The sequence below is a fragment of the Ceratotherium simum genome, chromosome 18 (genome assembly GCF_057802395.1).
Source record: "Ceratotherium simum simum isolate JZ-2026a chromosome 18, ASM5780239v1, whole genome shotgun sequence".
NCBI lineage: Eukaryota > Metazoa > Chordata > Mammalia > Perissodactyla > Rhinocerotidae > Ceratotherium > Ceratotherium simum.
This window is the reverse complement of record NC_141917.1, coordinates 32,004,308-32,017,036: the sequence shown is the minus strand read 5'-3', so window position 1 is coordinate 32,017,036 and position 12,729 is coordinate 32,004,308. Positions and strand designations below refer to the sequence as shown.

The 12,729-nt window shown below is 35.8% G+C and overlaps 2 protein-coding genes across 10 annotated transcripts in view; one reads left to right on the top strand and one right to left on the bottom strand.

The window, feature by feature from the left end:
* Positions 1–8,101, top strand: part of RICTOR (RPTOR independent companion of MTOR complex 2) — a 116,971-nt gene extending 108,870 nt beyond the window's left edge. For all 7 annotated transcript variants that reach the window (XM_087443221.1, XM_087443222.1, XM_004422759.3 and 4 more), the window contains 4 exons: positions 1,241–1,396; positions 1,964–2,087; positions 3,344–3,482; positions 3,606–8,101. In XM_087443221.1, coding sequence (XP_087299347.1) covers positions 1,241–1,396; positions 1,964–2,087; positions 3,344–3,482; positions 3,606–3,680 — 494 coding nt within the window. In that variant the 3' untranslated portion in view covers positions 3,681–8,101. The remainder of the gene's footprint in view (positions 1–1,240; positions 1,397–1,963; positions 2,088–3,343; positions 3,483–3,605) is intronic.
* Positions 8,102–10,465: 2,364 nt separating this feature from the next.
* OSMR (oncostatin M receptor) overlaps positions 10,466–12,729 on the bottom strand; it is a 63,301-nt gene continuing 61,037 nt past the window's right edge. For 2 of the 3 annotated variants that reach the window (XM_087443215.1, XM_087443216.1), the window contains exon 18: positions 10,764–12,694. In XM_087443215.1, the coding sequence (XP_087299341.1) occupies positions 12,122–12,694 (573 nt within the window). In that variant the 3' untranslated portion in view covers positions 10,764–12,121. Of the gene's footprint in view, positions 12,695–12,729 lie in introns of all 3 variants that reach the window. The other variant, XM_087443217.1, reaches the window with a different exon arrangement.

Here is a 12,729-nt window from a genome sequence, read left to right as displayed (position 1 = left end):
GGGAGAGGTAGTGTGTGTTGACATTGATCTAGGTTCCTGGACTTCTAAAAATTATAGCATTTTTCCTCTACTCTGACAACGTGCTGTAATGGAAAGAGTACTGGACTAGCTATCAAGAAGTCTTACTTTCTGGCTGAGTGTGTGTCTCCTCTCTCTGAATCTCTTTTCATTCGTGAGATGAAAGCTTTAACTAATTTCCAATATTTCTTGCTTTTTTTTTTTTTTTTTTGGTGAGGAAGATTAGCCCTGAGCTAACATCTATTGCCAATCCTCCTCTTTTGGCTGAGGAAGATTGGCCCTGAGATAATATCTGTGCCCATCTTCCTCTATTTTATATGTGGGACGCCTGCCACAGCATGGCTTGATAGGCAGTGCGTAGGTCCGTGCCTGGGATCTGAACCTGAGGACCCCAGGCCGCCAAAGTGGAGCACGCAAACTTAACCACTCTGCCACTGGGCCGGCCCCCAATATTTCTTATAGTGGTAAGGTTGTATGGTTTTATAGGTCGCCCAATGTTAACTCCCTAAATGGATAACCAAAGACTTCCTGATTTCCATTTGCTCTAATCACTTAGTTTAAGTGCTCAGGAAAATTTTAAATAAAAAAAATTCATGTCATTTTAGCAACACTAAGATGTTTAGTGGACTTCAGAACCCCATCTAGGAGTACCTTAGCAATGCATGAGTAGTATAATAAATTTAATTCAAAGGAATGAAATGATAATTCAGGGAAGTATGCTTCTTATATTGGTAATTATTAAATGGGAAGAAAGCAAGTCATAGAATAATATATATAGTATGATCCCACTTATATACCCAAAGAGGAAGAAAGAGAAATTTAAAATAGCAAAAGATCTGAAATTATACGTATATCAGACTTTTAACCACATTTTCCTATGGAGAGGGGTATTTAGTTTGGGGGTGGGAGGGATAGTCTCGAGAGGGGATTGATAAGATGTCTTTACGTTTTATTCTGTATACATCTTTATTTGAATTTTTAAAATAATCACATATTAATGTATTTTTGTAATTGAGGAAAATAAAATCTTATGTAGAAATGTCTTTAGAATTTAACAAATTTCGCTGTCTGAGCAGTCTGATTTTACTTTGTAAATCTTCATCATGGAAAATAATTGTTGAAAACTAGAAAGAAGTTACAAGGAATCATTTCCTCTGTAGCATACAATGCAAGCATAGGAATTAAGCCCTTGTGATACTTTAATTGAAATAATTTTCTTCAGACCTTCAAGACATTCCATATTCTGATTGGTGTGAGCAGACTATCCATAATCCCTTAGAAGTGGTTCCCTCTAAGTTTTCGGGGATTTCTGGATGCAGTGATGGAGTGTCTCAGGAAGGGTCAGCCAGCAGCACCAAAAGCACAGAATTGCTACTAGGTAAGTTTTCAGATTCAAATCTAAGCATTGTTAATAAATACTTAGTTTTGTTGTTGTTGTTCGTAAACAATGTTAATTAAAGTTGTCTCAAAACTATGACAAGTCAGTGTTAGTGAGGCATATTTAGCCAACTATTGCGCCTGTATCACTCACTGATATGTACCCTCTTAGCTGTCTGCTTTTATTTATTTATTTTTTTTAAAGATTTTATTTATTTATTTTTTTCCCCTTAAAGCCCCAGTAGATAGTTGTATGTCATAGCTGCACATGCTTCTAGTTGCTGTATGTGGGACGCGGCCTCAGCATAGCCAGAGAAGCGGTGTATCGGTGTGCGCCCGGGATCCGAACCTGGGCCGCTAGCAGCAGAGCGCGCGCACTTAACCGCTAAGCCACGGGGCCGGCCCCGCTGTCTGCTTTTATTAGAAAGAATTTTGCTCCCAAATTGACGAGCAGATCATTCACAATTTATCTCAGTTTTAGATCTTTAGGTCAAGTTTAAAAACAAATTCCATGAGTTATAATCATTTTCTATTGTAATATAGATAAAATATTTTATGTTCTTTTCAGGTGTTAAAACAATTCCAGACGATACACCAATGTGCCGTATACTCCTTCGCAAAGAAGTTCTAAGATTAGTCATTAATTTGAGTAGTTCTGTTTCAACTAAATGTCATGAAACCGGGCTTTTAACGTAAGTAAACTATGAGCATGAGTATTCTTTGTTTGTTCTGCTTTTGATGGTGAAAAAGATACTTGAAATACTTCAAAAATTAGACTAATAAGCTTGCATCAGTAGTTCTCAACTGTATGGCATGTCTGTGTGAGGCTAGATTTTCTTCATATACTTCAACCAAAATAACATATGTTAATAGATTAAATGCAGAAGCAGGTATGTGAATCCAGCTATCTTGTATTAAGATTTTAAAGAGATCTGTAAAAATGTAAAACAGTGCCACTCTTCTCACTTTTTTAGTTTTGGAAAATATAGTTATTTTTCATTAAAATATATGTATTTATGTTAACATGTAATGGATTTTTTTTAAGGAATTAATAAATATTTTGAAATTTTCTCAATTTTAATTTCTGTTTGGTAATTATTGATGGCTATACCCCATAAAAAAAATAAACTTTTTGGGGTCCTCAATAATTTTTAAGAAAGCAAGGGAATCCTGAGACCAAAAAGTTTGAGAAAAGCTAGCCTACATAAAACAAATGATATTTTCTTGGTTTGATTTTTCCCTATTTTTCTTTCTTTCTCTTAATAAAAGTTGCAGAATTTTTATTGTTGTTATACATCGCAGGAACATGATAAAGGAAAATTCAACCTGAATCTTCAGCATCTTTAATTTGCACTATTTGAAGCAGTGGTCCTCAAAAGAAATGCACCTCGGGGTCTCCTGTGAGACTTTAAAAAAACAGTAACACAGATGCCAGGGTCTCCCTGCAAACCTCCTGGCCAGTAGCCCTAGGAGTAGTGGGTCCTTAACCTGTGTGTTACCCCACCTCGCCCCACAGCCAATTCTCAGATGCTCTCCTAGCTAAAAGCGACTGTTTGAAAGATATACAGAGAGAGCCCAGTCATGGATATTGATAACTTCAGTCTAACTTTAAAAACTTCTTTCTGTTTTAAAGCTTAATTTTGAAAATATGTGTCATTCTAGGCTGATAAATAAAATTTGCAATTTCTCATGACAGTGAAAAAAATATTTCTAACTTCCCAAGAAGTATTTGGGTTTTGATCATTTTAAGACATAACCCCAAACTTAAAATGTCTAATTTAAGTGTGAGGTAGGAATATTTAATATTTTATATTCTATGCCATCACCCCACATATGCCATCTAATCAATATCTGGAGAAAAAAATATTTAAAAAGTGATACTTTGTAGGAAAAATAGGTAGGTCATTATTATAATTTTATCACACCATAGTCTTGTCTTTTATTTTAGAATTAAGGAGAAGTATCCTCAAACGTTTGATGACATATGCCTTTACTCTGAGGTTTCCCATTTGCTGTCACACTGCACATTTAGACTTCCATGTCGGAGGTTCATACAAGAATTATTTCAAGATGTACAGTTTTTACAAGTAAGTAGGATTTGTACTTACGAAATTTATTTTTCAAGAATAATTGTTTGAATTAAGTTAAAAAAGAGATAATATCTGTTGGTACACTAGAAAGTCATTAACAGTTTACCACTTTGTTTCTAGATGCATGAAGAAGCAGAGGCTGTGTTGGCAACAGCACCAAAGCAACCTATAGTTGATACATCTGCTGAATCCTGACCTCATATTTATGATGTATATAGATATATACTATATATATTCATATTTGTGGATTTCCTAAAAGCCTCAGAAAAAATGCTGACTGACTGGGCAGCAAAGACAGGAGTATCTTCTGTACACTGTTCCAGCAATTACTGGTACCTGAACAGTTGGAACTGCAGACTTCCCTAACCAAAACAACTTCCTCTCTCCCCCGTTGAGCCCTTTTGGGGGTTCATTGTTCGTTACCACAATTTTAAGAGTTTTAGTTAACATTGTATGCAAGAGCCAAGCACTGAATACCTACATAGGTTCTCTATTTTCTCATTTTAAAAGCAGTGGAACAATTACAGCGGAACAATAATAGGATATGCAGAAGCACCCTTCACACAGCTATTTCTGCATTCTTTTTTTAGGGTTAATACAAAGATGCCTTGTTTGTTAACTACTTCGTGGAAACCAGGAATCCTTGTGTCTGGGGCTGCACCCTGTTGCCACAACAGGGTGCGCTGCAACTGCTGGTATTCGAGGGGGAACTGTGGCCCTTCCACATGTTTCTTAATGTTCGTAACACTACTTCAGAGGTGTGTAACCTCAAAGCGAAAGAAGAGCCTCAACAACCCGGGACTTATAAGTTATTTTTATGTTGCTAGACTTGCATAAAGTTTCTTATTTGTTTTCCGTCTCTTAAGTTTTGTTGCAATGTGTCATTATAGGCTATTTGAACCGATTAAGGTTTTTCACTACAGTTCCTGATTAAAATCAGAAAATCATCTTATAATTCAAAGTATTTCTCATTTATAGATTGCATATATTTTCAGCGGACTTCTGTTTTCATCAACTTCCCATATCACCATTTTAAACAGGAACTTGAACAAGCACTATTAATTAGACCTAAAGCAAAAGAAAGCATTAAATAACACTTTGGATCTCCTGAGGAAAAGATAAGTTTGCCTACAATTTACACATTCCATGGGAAAAGAAGAGCCATATTTCCTTTTAAGAAATCATTAATAAAACTTAATACAATTAAAAATTGTAGTGAAAAGCCTTAAGTACCAAATTTTAAAGCAGCAGTAATTTAATTTTTATATCAGTGTTCTTGTTTTGCACAAACTAAATGCAGTGATAGGTGAGTTTATGAGTACAGTAATTGCCTTTATCACATTTGTGAAGTTGTTAAGTTGATGAGGGCAAGGTTTTGTTTATTTGTGTGTTTAAGTTGTATATGTCTAAAGATATTTGGAAATCTTTACAGGAATTAAACATATGCAAATTTGTCTGTAAAAATAGCATAGCCATTATCAATAGAATGCTTGTAAATGAAAGGATTATCTTTTTTGAGGTCTATATTTAAATAGAAAAAGAAATCCAGCTGGACTGATTAGGACCCTTTTTTAATTCATGTATACCATTTTTACAGTTACACATCAGCTTTTGGCACAGTCATAGTACATTAATATTTTCCCGTATTACAGATCCTTTTTATAATGGGCTTGTTCTGTGAGATCTCTGTAAAGAACCCTGTGAACTAGAAAACGTAACTCACAGAGATACTTTTTTTTTTTTTTTTTTAATTTACTGGCACTGAAAGTTCCAATTGGGATGAAGCATTTCATCTCACTTCATAACACCTCTTTGACTGCACTTCAGTGAATTGTTCTTATGTGCACTGTGTAGCAACTTACATTATAACAAAACAGAAAAGGGCTGTAAGCTGCTCCTTATGTTAAAAAGTGGTTCTTCAGCTTTTCTCCATAAAATCCAATTGAAGATAAAACAAATACTTTTTTTTAACTTTAATTTATCACTGAACCCAAGTGTTTATTTAAATGTCAACAGTACTTCTAAGAACGTTACCTGTTACCTTGGTCTTTGGTCTTGGATGATTAAACTGCCTTCCAGGGAACCAAATGTCAGAGATACTAGACCAAATAGTGGTTAAAAACTCCAAAGGAGGTAATGTAGTAATCTTATTCATAATGGGATTAACATATTTTAGACATTCATTTTAAACACTACCTCAGTTAATATAGAGTATAAAATCTGTGGTTTAATCCCTCAAAACTTAACAGTAGTTCTTGTTTGTCACATACATACAACCATCCCCATCCCTGGACCTCACCTCACTCATCCGTCCTGAAATGAAGTCTTCGTTACTATTAGCCTGAACAGGTTTTTTGACTATTACTTTGAAAGACATGTATGTATACATCATAATATTTGCCTCTAGCATGTAGTTCGGGGAGACACTCAGAGCTTTGTGGTTATCAGTAATCTAAGAAAAAAAATGTCAGTAACTTAAATGTATAGTGCTATTTGGTTTATCCATGTTTCACTGACAGGTCTAATACGTTTTCTTTAAGTACTCGTTTGTATAAAAGTAGACTTTTATGATGAAAAATGCTCACATGCAGTGCCAAGTGATTAACTTAGGTGTTTAAAAATCTTAAATTATAGCAGAAAAGGTTAGGAATGGTGTCAGTGGTAATAGAAATAATTGAGAAAATCATCTATTAAATAAGAGATATTACCAGACTATAAAATACCAAAATAATGTCAATACTGTAGTTTTTCAAGATTTTAGAATTAATCTTAGTCCATATAAATTTGTACTATTGATAATTATTGAATAATTTGGAGGAATTTGGGCCGTTATGCTGGTTGTAAACTGTGAATTTCTAATCGTAAAGTGAATTGTCATTTCTAATTGAAATTTTTTTCCAAGAACAGATTTCAGTTTCACATACTAAGTAAATACTGATAAATAAGGAAATGAGATAATGGTATTTGTAACTAAATATGATCTAAAATTTCTTACACTTTTATTTCCTGTTTATGCTTAGGTAGATTGAGGGGGGAAAAATCTGTTCTCCCTAATAAAAATTTTTCTAATAAAGATGGGTAGCATAAGGACATTCTGTAGGACAGTGACATTAAAAGTGGCTCTTGTGGAGGTATATACATTATTATACTAGTTACTCTAACATCATGTGTACAAGTCCTTTTGAAATGGTGGCTTTAATAGTTTTCAGCTCTTTTATCCAGAGCTTGAGATAATTAAAGTTGAGTTTTTCAGGGCATATTACAATGGCAAAGTGTTCAACAGTGAGGTGTGGATGCTTATTTAGATTTGTCTACTGCTATTTATATAAAAATTGTTTTCATTCCATTCAGAGAATGCCTTTTATCCCCACATTAAAGCACAGATCATTAAGCAATAAAAACCAATCAAATTATCATCCAAATTATAACTGCAATTATTTTTGCATGGTAAGAGTGAGGTGCTAATTTTGTATGAGATGAGCTTTGTAAACTACCTTGGGAAAGGTCCTTTGGAAGTAAGGTTTTTCCCCTTTTGTCCTGTGCTTCCAGTTTTGTCTCAAATTCACAATCCATTAAAACATGGGAAAAAAGAAAAGATAGAATTGAGAGAGTTTTTTGAGAAGAGCTGTTGGAGTAAATCTAGAACATCTCAGATTTTCCAAAATGTAAGTTGGGAAAGGTCTCCCTTGTCTCCTCATTCAGGAAATACATTATTACCAGCTTAATTTCACGAGTATCACTACAGTGAGAGTTTCAGTATAAAAGCATACCAGTGAAATTAATAGCAATGCTTATCAAACAATATTGAAATCTGTGAGAATCTTTCTAGGAGCATTCTTTTTTCTTTTAGTTCCAGGTTAGTTCCAGGGTATTTTTGATTCATAGTAGGTTTATATGACTGACATGGAATGTGGATTTTTTTCCCCCTTTGGAGTATTTTTGTAATGTAGGTGAATAGCTATGCCACAGCATGCATAAATTGCACATTTTGTTTGACTTTCTTTATAAAATATTTAATTTGAAAAGTATAATTTATGCCAAAAAAAGTATACCTTGTAATTTTGCCACTAAATGGGTTGATTTAGCACAAAATGCAAAGTCTTGGGGCAGAGGGGGGGAGATAAAAAGTTTTCATAGAGAATAGTTGAACATTGTTCCATTACTGGCCTGTCAGAAACCCTAAAGCTGCATTGTAAAACAAATGGTGTAAATTAGTTTTGAAAAGTGGTAAGGGATTGTGAAAAAAATCTCAGACTTAATGCTCCCTAACCACAGTATTTTCTTCTTTTTTTTATTAAGTAATACGCTGCTACAGATTTGGAGGTTCTGGTGTTTGTAGGTCACTGAACAGACATTGAAATCTGATTTATATTGTATAACTGTAACATAGAAAGAAAAAGTATTTATATATTTTCCGTAAGAATATTTCATTGAGTTGTGTATAATTTAAACAAGGTTTGTCCCCAAATGGTTTTGCTCACCTTGATTTTTTGTGTGTGTGGTTTTCTTGTTTTTGTATAATGTGTACAGTTTATGTCAAGGGCATTAAAAGCCTCCTGAAGCATAATCTTATCAAAGGGATACATTGTTAATAAAATGTACTTAAAATTCTTAAACTTGTGTTCTATGTGAAATTTTAAAACAGGGTTGATTTGAATTAAATACCACTGAGGCTGATACATGTGACTCCCAGTAAAAGTGACTCTTAGCTACCACAGATAGAATCTAGTTCAGTAACAGATTAGTGGCTTGTTCCAAATGGTTAAATTAGCTATTTACCCTTTTGTAAACATTCTTCATAATCTAATCAAACAAATATCTTTACAGTTTTTATTTTTTAGTTTCAAATCATTATAAGGGGTTTGGAAAACTGGTTCTGTCTTTAGACAGAACAGTTCTGAATTTTTTGAGAAATTAATGTATAATATAAGTGATGATGGTATGACGGTGACTTCTGTGGCAGGTATTTGATTTCTCACACAGAAACTGGCATGATCAGATAGGATCACCTACCGCCACCTAGTGGCAAAAGAAAATACCACGGGAAATTTTTACCAAGCCTGGAGAATAAAATTGTGTCAAAGCTAGGGTCTGTTATAGTTGATTAAATGTGGTAAAATGTATGTCTCACTTTCAGAAATAGATTTGTTTTGGATAATTTGGTCTTTAAGTGCATTTCTGTATATCATTTCCCATTGCCTTCCACTATATATGTATGTCATTCAGCAAAAACGTAGTTGGCCCCAAAATAAACTGAAAAGCACACTTCATCATCATCATACAGCTGATCTTTGAAAAATGGGATAATATAGCTGAACTTCAAAAAGTTTGTTTCATTTTTAAAAACTGGTATATAAAAATACTCAAAGTACTGTATTAGTCAGGCTGCTATAACAAAATACCACAGACTGGGTTGCTTATAAACAAAGGAATTTATTTCTCACAGTTCTGTGGGCTGGAAGTCTGAGATCAGAGTGCCATCACAGTTGGGTGAGGACTCTTGTCCAGGTCCCAGACTTCTCGTTGTGTCCTCACATGGTGGAAGCAACAAGGGAGCTCTGTGGGGTCTCATAAGAGCACTAACCCCATTCATGAGGGCTCCTGCCTCATGACCTAATCACCTCCCAGAGGCCCCACCTCCTAATCCCCTCGTCTTTGGGGGTTAGGATTTCAACATGAATCTGGGGGGAGACAATCATTCAGACCATAGCAACTACTTTTGTATTGATTTCAAAAAAAGAAACCAAAATATACTAAAACTTTGTTTCTCTAATGCTTATCTTAGAGGACTAAGACAACTACATTTGCTTAGTCCTTTAAATTGAATATATTTATTGTGCTGTAAATATCATTTTAACTGCTAATTAAGGCTTTTTCTGTTGTATCTCTTCGAGGATTTTAAAAGTTCTACTTTATGCAAAATTTTTTATATGTTTTGTAAATCCTCTGAGATGAAAGCCAGCTTCTTTTCACAGAGCTCTTAGAAGGAACATTAGATGTTGTCTATTTGAACTTGATTTTCTTAATAAGTACACGTTCTAGTGGAGAATCAGTTTCACTAGACTTAGTCTGAGTCAAGTGTTAGCATGTCAGCAAGCGTTTTCAGCAGCTCCGGGTTCCCAACCCGAACCCTCACGGTCCCCTTTGTGCAGCTGAGGACCAGTCTCCAGGCTGATGTGGTATCACTAATGCTGGTCCTGCCCACCGTCAAAATATCCTGATATTTCTAAGGAATTATTACTAATTTGGTTTTAGGTGCGATTTTTTTTTTTTAAAGTATTATGGCGCTGTTAGAACAAGTAGAGCCCATTTAGAGAAACACAAATATTTATGAATGAAATCATATGATTTGCCTCAAAATAATAGCAGAGGGAGAGTGGATAAGGGTATGGATGTGCTGAAAGAGCCATGGGTTCGTGGCTGATGGGGCTGATGACAGTACAGAGGGGATCATTAAACTATTCTACTTTTGTGTATATTTGAAATTCTCCATGAATTTTTTTGAAATCCTAATAATTCTAATGACAGATGAATACAAATTTCAAAGTTTCTGAATAACACTTCTTAAACCAATGCTATTAAGATGACATATAGTATTGAAAAGTAAGGTTTTAAAAACTAATTTATTTGGTTGTTATGAACATGAGAGAGGAATATTTATAGCCAAAACTATAGTCATAGTGATGTTGTAAGGACAAAGTTCTGTAGCCCAGCATTTCCTATTGGTATGTTGTTTTATATTTCAGAATGACATCTTCATTTGACTTAGGACAATGATTCTCAAAGTTGAGTGTGCATCGGAATGCCTGGGGGCTGAAGAAATATAGATTCCTGGTCTCTTGCCCCCGGGATTGTGATTGGGAGGGTTGGAGTGGGAACCCAGGAATTTATGTTTTTAGTCAGCTCATGAGGTGACTTATCAGCTATCCTAATTGTTAGATTTTCATTTCATCGAGATAGAGAAAACCACAAAATAACGCAAAGGTGAAATATTTTAATTAAGGCTTGTTGCAACAAAAATGACTTCAAGGTTTTGTGGATTATTCTTTAAAGAAAATCTATATAAAAGATACTATTTACAAATCAGTCATCACTCTCATTGACGTTTCTGTGTACTTTTATAATTTCATCACGACAAAGGAACACAGGCTAAATGATGACAATACTGACCACAAAGTCATCTTGAAACTATTAGACTCATCAAGATACTTGTTTGTACTATGTTAGGAGTACATAACCAGTTTTTCCAGCAAGAAGCTTAATTACATGTAAGGAAAAAGTTGAAAAGACTGAAGCGAAGTCTTGGCTTGTGTAGGTATACTTAGGCCAGTTGACAGCCACCTTACTTTGAGATGTGGGTCCTTCGCTCTCTGTCTTCATGGTGTTGAATGGCACAGTGCAGGGCATTTGGTACTAGAGGCACAGGCAGCGTCATTTCCACCACAGCAAACAAAAAGGAACCCTGATTAGTGCTTGTTCAGAAATGTGATAAACATTAAGGGTTGACGGGCAGACGGAAGAGAAAGGAACTAACGTGTACTGAACACCTGTGATGCACCAGGTGCTCTGTATATATTGGTTCAAGGAGACAACGCTGCTGCTGAGCCAATACAGAATTCCCCACTCCATACAGCTTTTTACGGTTATGTCTAAACGATGTCTAACAATGAGGTTTCACTTTATTTATTAAGTTAGCATAATAGGAATATAAATGAGACAGTGAGGGAATCTTGATGCAGGCAACCTATTGCAGAGTTCAAAGGATGCTAAATGAAAACAGGTCATTTATATATTAGAGTTCTTGAAAAAAAGAGGAACCATAAAACGTGAATGGAATTAATGATATATTTTCCTTTTCCTATTCTGAGGTAGTCGTCAAAAGATGGGTGTCCACTAAGTAGGAGTGCTGTTCTCTGGACACTAAGTCAGGAGTTCCTTGCCAACCCCTCTTTAACTGTGTAAGCTACAGAGAAGGACAGTTGTGGGAACTTACTGATTCCTTCACATGTCTTACCTATTAGATATAGACTATGCCCTCAGAAGGATTAACATTACTGCATCAATGAACTACAAATTCTTATCACTTCAAGGCAAGTCTAAACTCTGTTTTAGTCTCAAACATCTGCGACTTTCTCATTAAACACACCCAGAATAAATTAACATTGACAATTTATGGTCTAGTAATGAATCTGTGGCCTTTATTAAAGCCTTAAATCTAGTTCCTTTACCCTTAAGATATTAAATCTGGGGGTGAAATTAATGGAAATGCTTTCTCGATAAAAACTGAACTTCTAGGACCATAGCCACCCTGTCCAAGACTGAATGGGTGGGGTCTATCCCTATGTCAGCAGCCAGGTCTCCTGTCACATAGGTAAGCCTAGAACACAGAGCAGCAAGGTAAGCCTGTCCCCATGATTCTGCCATTTCTACAGCAAGCTTGCTCCAAGGAGGAATGTTAAGTTTCATAGCTTCTGACCTTGGAAAGCTAGCAAGATTGTAGTGGTCTTATATACATCAGACCTGCCAATGGGGAGAGCTCACTGGGATTAGGCACCGAGGTATCTGGTAATAGAATGGTGCCGGCCATGATTCTCTTAGTGTTTGTGTAGCATAAAGGTAGGAAATGGGTATACTGATTAGTGGTGGGGTTCACCTTGATCTAAGAGAGTAACTGAAGAGACGCTGCTCTTCTCATTCGGGGGAGGTGAGGCAAGACCCAGGGGTATGGCCATTTGCATTTTATACTCTGAACAGAGTGCTGGCACTGGTGGATCTGTTTGGAGACTGTCCTTGTCTCGAGACAGGGGTAAAACCAACTGGGACACATAATTCAAAGTGGTTTCTCCAGCTGGGATTTCTCCCAGGGAGTTCATGTAGTTGTTTTCTAGTACCTTCAGTAAATTTTCAGGTGAAGTCAAGAGTCCCAGCTGACTTGGGGCTTCGGGGGGTACTGGGACATGGCCACAACAACCAGAGTTAGAAGCTGCCTGATTATAGGTGAAGTTCTCAAAACAGATGCAGGGTCCAGGGCCGGAGGAGTTCTTCTCTGTTGGGAGGAGGTAAAGGTAGGCAGGCTGAGTAATTTCAGTGTCTGTGAGAGAGTTCCTAGAGCCTAAGAACTGTATCTTACTCCCTTCCGGCTTGTTTATAACTTCAATAGCATCTGGAATGCAGTCCTTGACACTCATGATTGTTAGGCGAGGGTTCTCCTGGAACAGAAAAAAAAATATGCAAATATAACGTG